Raw genomic sequence first — 6,429 nt, 5'->3', positions numbered from 1 at the left:
AGAACAAGATTTTTGGGATAAAAGCAAAGGGGATTTGGGAAATTTTTTTTTTTCTTCTTTTTTTTTTTTTTAGAAGGTTTAAATTGTTGGTCTTCCCCTTTTTTTTGTTTTTCTTGAAGCTTCGGGGATTAATCTTTTTATATTAGTTGGTCCATGATTAATCCTACCAACCTTTTTGGGGTAACTTGCTTCCCGGCCACATACAAATGGGCCTATTTTCTTTAATTTTTTTTTACCCAATTGGTTTAATATATTTCGAATTTAAACAAATTTTTTAAAATTTCCAATTTTTAAGCCCCCCCATTTTTCCGTCAACTTTTTCCTGCACAATATGTATCAAATGAAATCAAAATATGGCCTTATTCCTTACAAGTCACAATTATTCCAAAATTTCCGAATATGCGAAAATACGGGATATAACATTATCAAATTACAATTCGTAGCTAATATATTTGACTTGGCCAAATACACTCATCTCATATGTATTTGGCTCACCTCATATGTATTTGACTTGGCCAAATACACTCATCTCATATATATTTGGCTCAAATACATTCAGATACAAGACACTCAGGTTAAATACATATGAGATACAGATGACGAAAATACACTCAAATACAAAGAGTAGAAGCTAGAAAAAATATGTAAGAAAAGTAATGTTGTTGGCTGGGTTCGAACCTGAGTGGGAAGGGGTAGAGCCACACCCAATAACCTCTCATCCACTCCAACTTGATGATACATATGACGAAATACAGTTAAATACGCTCAAAATATAAGGAGAAGAAGCTAGGAAAAATACATAAGAAAAGTAATGTTGTTGGCTAGGTTCGAACCTGGATTAAACCACTCCAACTTGATGTATTTTGATATAGCTACGAATGGTAATTTACAAAATCATTGTACCTACGAAATATAAATAAATTAAAAGCTAGTTATTATCAATAATTACCTCTTAGAAGAAGCTAAACTAAGTAACAATTCCTTATTCTTTCTCACCAACGGGTCATTACCGAGAATCATTACTTAGTCCAAAAAGGATTAATTATCTATAAAATAGATCAATTTTTTAACTCTTCTTAGCATCACCTTCAAATTTTAATCTAAGAAAATAAAAAATTATTTTCTGAGAAATGTTAAAAGTATTTGAAATATTATGAAAAATATAAGAATATAATATTACATTTAAAGTAGTAGAATGCATCTTATATTTTAGGGATAATGCATCACTTTAGAGTTTAATGTTGTAGAAACTTTATAAATTTACTCTGAGTTGAATCTTTTTATTTCATTAGCAAAGTTAATTTAGTTTTCTAAACATATCTGGTAAGTTTATAACTTCTTAGTTATTTGTATTATGTTGAGTTTTGAATTGTGAATTTAACTTTTATTTTATTTATTTTATAGGACAAATTAGATTATAGAATTACAACATTGTTGGTACTATGTCCGTCCTATTTAATGTGAAAGAATTATATATTTGTTAGGCATAAAGTTTAAGGAAAAGAACACTTGACACTTGTGGTTTAAAAGGTATCATACATACTTGTGTGACTATAAATCATCTTATTAAGGATAAATCAGAAGCTTGAAGTTAAAATTATTTCTACATATCAAAAAGTGAAATTCAATTTGAGACAAAGAAAGTATTTCTTGGAATAAAAGTATTTTGAGTTCATTCAGTATCTTATTCATTTTAGCCAAATTTTCATTCAATTAATCATTAAGCTCTATTTGGAGTTTAAAACTTATCATAATATATATTCTATTAGAAAAAAAAAAGATATTAAACAAGCGGGGAACATCCAGGGGAAAAAAACACAAAAGAAAATTGATATATTACTTGCTTTTACGGTTTAAGATTTCGAGTTTAAAGTAAAAAAGAACAGAATAATATAATCACAAATTGAAAATTAAGAAAATTGGTCTACGTCGAAGTAGAGATGGTTCCAATGTTAGTTTTATTGAATAGGATAGAAGTATATTTACATTCCTATTGAGTGCACGCAACATAAAAATTAAATTGAAAAAAGCAAAAATAAAATTGAGTTTAATTTTAATTTTTTTCTTTTTTTATTAGCAATCGAAACATAAATGAATCATATTGAAATTGAAATAGTTGGGCCCGTGGGCAGCACGGGTGTTCTTCATCTAGTAACAGAAAAAATCGTAACTTAGAGAGAGTCATGACAAGATATTCCTTTTATTTATAAAAATTTAAATCGGCACACCCTTGGCAACTTCCCCAAATTTTTTTAAAAATAAACTTTTTCACACTTCGTATTATCACATTCAGTGTTTACGGCAAATCATTTAACACACATCATGCAGTATATTTATATTATATATAATTATTTCTATCATTTAATCATAATTAATTAATACGCTTTTGTTTTCCTTCCCTCCGTCAATTTTTAAGGTTCCCACTAAAGTGGAATAGGGATTTGGAGGGGGGTAGGATTGGGACATCTAGATTATTTCTCGTCCCATCAATTGGAGGATAAAAATTTTCACTCATTTTTTCAAAAGGGTGTCGAAAAAATAATCGAACCACTGGAGCAAATTTTCAGATTGGGGTATTCAAAAGTTAATATATGTATATAAACACAAAAAATTTATCCTAAATATATATTGTAATTTTTTACCCGGGTGTTCGGGTAAACATCCTGGGGAATGACTAGATCCGCCCCTGGCATTCCTATCTCTCTCTCTATTATTTTTATTTTTATTTCTTGGTTTGATTTCAATGTTAGTATGAAATAACGCCAGTACACCACGCATCTTATTTTTTGGTCTTTTCTTCTCTTATCTCCTCTATATAATCACACGTTTCTCATTGTCAAAATCACAACAACTTACGCAAAACTTGCTTAGCCATATAATTTCCTACACGTACTCATTCTTGTTGCTTTACGTTTTTTCCCTCTGCTTTAACTGTATCTTGAAACTCTGCGGGAAGAGGTCTAACACTAAGGTTTTAATTTCTTTCTGCAAAGATGATTCGAGGGGTTGCATCCTTTCGCAAATTATTTCAATCTTCAGCTTTATCTTCAAAGGTTTGTCACGCATCTTACGTACTGTATTCATCTATGTGGTTGTGTATTCTATGAATCCTGAAAACATTTTTCAGAAGAAATTTCATCTCACTATTACAGGCAGATTAAAATTTACATTTAATGGGGTCAATATTTAGATTCTTATCACTGAACCCATCGCATTTCTGAAATCAGGGGCTAATATAGTCTAATAAATGAATCTTTTTTAGTGATTTTCACATATGTTCTTATGCTCTGTATCAAAAGTATTGTGTTCAATTGAACTCAGTTACTTCTACTCTCTATTGATCACCTCTAATCAGTATCCAACACAGGAGAAAAACATCATTGGAGAAAGTCGTAAATAATTTCAAGGAAATCTTTTTTTGATGTTTGGTAATTGGCAGAAAAATCACTTATTTTCTTGAAAGGATTTTTTTTTTTTCTTATAACCTTTTTATTTTTCCGTTATCTTATCTTTCCCAAACTTTTGGTAATTTGGTCCCCATTTAAGCTATTTTCTTCGACTGGGGAACAATTTTCTTGTGTTTTCATCTTTTTAATATGCGTTAATCAGAGTTTTTTTTCTTTCATTTGCAGGTAGCAGCAAGGTATTATACGGCTCAGGCTGCTGTACAGCCAGCAAACTACAGGTAAATTAGAGTTCACTACTTAATCACGTCAACAACTCAATATCTTTGAATGACTTATAAAAACTTCTCACTTTAGAAAAAATAATCAGTCAGTAAACTCAAAGAAAGTCATCAAACTTTTGAATTCTAGTACGAAATTCATTTGTATAGTTTGATCTGATCTCAGTAGCGATGAGGAGTTTGCTGATATTGACTGGGACAATCTTGGATTCCATTTGATGCAAACTGATTATATGTACATTTCAAAAAGCTCTGAAGACGGAATATTTAAACAAGGCCAGCTTAATCGTTACGGAAATATCCAATTAAGCCCCTCTGCTGGTGTCTTGAACTACGGACAGGTAAATTTTTTTGTTAACCAAAATCTATTACATACCCAAAATCATTCGAATAATATTTAACAAAATTTTATTCAAACAGGGGTTATTTGAAGGTACAAAAGCCTTTAGAAGAGAGGATGGACGAGTAGTTTTATTTCGCCCTCAGCAGAACGCAATTAGAATGCAAATTGGTGCAGAGAGAATGTGCATGCCAGCTCCTTCAACTGATCAATTTGTCGATGCTGTTAAGCAAACGGCTCTCGCTAATAAGCGTTGGGTAATTATATCTCTTTAATTTTTTAACTGACCGTCTTAGTTCCTAACAAGTACGTACCATTATCTCATATGATAGTTTTTAATTGAGGAATTGAAATTAAATGTGCAGATTCCTCCTCCCGGAAAAGGGTCACTTTATATTAGGCCTCTGTTAATAGGCAGTGGACCCATTTTGGGTTTGGCTCCAGCACCTGAGTGCACTTTTCTTGTCTATGCTTGCCCTGTGGGAAATTATTTCAAGGTGAGTAGTCCATTTAAAATAAGTAAATACAGTTGGCGTTCAATTGATTCTGTACAAGAAACATATACACTATAAAGTCAACCTAAATATATCTTTAGGTAACTCACACAAAAGGTGGACTTGTAATCTTGAAAATAAAGCAGATTAACCGTTACAAACCGTTACAACAGACAAAAAATGACTTGACAGTTGAAAAATTCTTTTTATGCCGTCGTGTATATAAGTTAAACTCTTCTTTTTAAAGGCTCTCAGAGTATTGCATATACTATTATATGTACTTTCACTATGTAAGAGAGTTGTTAAACCAAATGTATTGCGATTGCAGCAAGGAACAGCGCCATTGAACTTGTATGTAGAAGAAAACGTTCATCGTGCCTCACGTGGTGGAGCTGGCGGAGTCAAAAGCATTACTAACTATGCTCCGGTAATTAAATATATGAGTACTTACTAATTATAGTATATGATTTTTAAATTGCGACACCGAAAAGCACTCAAATTGACTGGATTATTAATGTAGGTTTTAAAAGCGATGAAGAATGCGAAGGCGAAAGGATATTCAGATGTACTATATCTTGATGCAGTAAATAAGAAGTATATTGAAGAAGTCTCTTCTTGTAATATTTTCCTTGTCAAGGGAAATGTACTCTCAACTCCAGTAGCCAGAGGAACAATTCTTGAAGGAATAACGAGAAAAAGTATCATGGACATTGCCCTTGATCTTGGATATACGGTAAAAAACTAAACTTTTTGGGGTGACAATAAAATAAAGTTTGATTTGATTAAGCATTTTAACTTAGGAATTTTTTAATCTGACATCAGGTTGAAGAACGTTTAATTGAAGCTGATGAACTAATTAGTGCTGATGAAGTATTTTGCACGGGAACTGCAGTTGGTGTTGCTCCTGTTGGAAGTATCACTTACAAAGGCCAAAGGTAAAATTATTTCTTCATTAAGAAACCAACATGCATTTTAATACATAGATAATGATAAAAAATACACCTCAAGCATCACTTTTTTTTGAGTTTTGTATCTGAACTATCAATTGTGAGAGTTTCCTACCTAAACTATCACTAATTAGTTTGCAAAAAACACCTCAACTATCAGTTCTTCATTTTTCCTATCTAAACTATCACCAATTAGTTTGCAAAATACACTCAACTATCATTTTTTTAAAAAAAGAAGTGATACCTAAGGTGTATTTTTGACCCTTGACCCTTTAATATACCAAAAGAATGATGTTTAATTAGTCAATGCCGAAGATATATTTCTGGAATATTTTAGTCAAATATAAAAATATATTTAGTGCTGTTTAATGTTACCTGACTACTACTTTTCCGGTCCTTCTCAATAACTGATTTTGTTGAGTATTTAATTTTCTGCTGCAGGATTGAGTATAAAATAAGCTCAGACCAGACGTGCAAGAAATTTTATTCTAGATTAGTAGGGATTCAAAAAGGTGTTATCAAGGATGAAAGAGACTGGATCGTGGAGATTGAATGATCTTAATTTTTTTATTATTATTTTTTTTTTTTTGCATGAACAAGCTGTATATGATTATCCACAAAAAAATGTACTAATAATCATTGATGATATATGAAATTTTATGAGCAATTGTTACAAAAAAAAAATAATAATAATAATAATAACTACCACTAAAATCGATTATATAAATCATTACAATTCATGTCAAAATTATTACTCCATATAAGTTTGTCCCAGTCTAATATTATATGAGCTGTTCTTATTTTCCAAAACTCAATCATATCTCTGTTGATCTTAAATATTAAATGTCATTCAAATAGAAACAGAATGTCAATCGGTGATAAGATTGATGTCATAAATTTATGGAAAAAAGCCACTCAACTTTGAAATTTAGAGCAGATATATCTCTCCTTAAAAAAGTGATG

The 6,429-nt window shown here is 30.9% G+C and overlaps 1 protein-coding gene across 2 annotated transcripts; it reads left to right on the top strand.

Moving 5' to 3' along the window:
* Positions 1–2,765: 2,765 nt before the first annotated feature.
* LOC132033527 (branched-chain-amino-acid aminotransferase 2, chloroplastic-like) lies at positions 2,766–6,153 on the top strand. 2 transcript variants are annotated; one of them, XM_059423524.1, is made up of 9 exons: positions 2,766–3,053; positions 3,633–3,685; positions 3,852–4,026; positions 4,106–4,282; positions 4,391–4,522; positions 4,848–4,946; positions 5,040–5,252; positions 5,342–5,454; positions 5,908–6,153. In XM_059423524.1, exons 1-9 carry the CDS (start codon positions 2,994–2,996, stop codon positions 6,020–6,022), a joined length of 1,137 nt encoding a protein of 378 aa, XP_059279507.1. In that variant the 5' UTR covers positions 2,766–2,993; the 3' UTR covers positions 6,023–6,153. The 2 variants fall into 2 exon arrangements, with proteins under 2 accessions (XP_059279507.1, XP_059279506.1); XM_059423523.1 differs by having other exon boundaries at positions 2,770–3,057; positions 3,637–3,685.
* The last annotated feature ends 276 nt before the right edge of the window (positions 6,154–6,429 follow it).

This window comes from Lycium ferocissimum, chromosome 10 (assembly GCF_029784015.1).
Source record: "Lycium ferocissimum isolate CSIRO_LF1 chromosome 10, AGI_CSIRO_Lferr_CH_V1, whole genome shotgun sequence".
NCBI lineage: Eukaryota > Viridiplantae > Streptophyta > Magnoliopsida > Solanales > Solanaceae > Lycium > Lycium ferocissimum.
This window is presented reverse-complemented; position numbering and strand designations above follow the sequence as displayed.

Excerpts from the sequence above, each read along its gene's own strand:
- LOC132033527 (XM_059423524.1), top strand. The coding sequence starts at position 2,994 with ATGATTCGAGGGGTTGCATCCTTTCGCAAATTATTTCAATCTTCAGCT. Across the intron at positions 3,054-3,632 it reads CTTCAGCTTTATCTTCAAAG|GTAGCAGCAAGGTATTATAC; the intron begins GTTTGTCACGCA and ends TTTCATTTGCAG. Across the intron at positions 5,455-5,907 it reads ATCACTTACAAAGGCCAAAG|GATTGAGTATAAAATAAGCT; the intron begins GTAAAATTATTT and ends TTTCTGCTGCAG.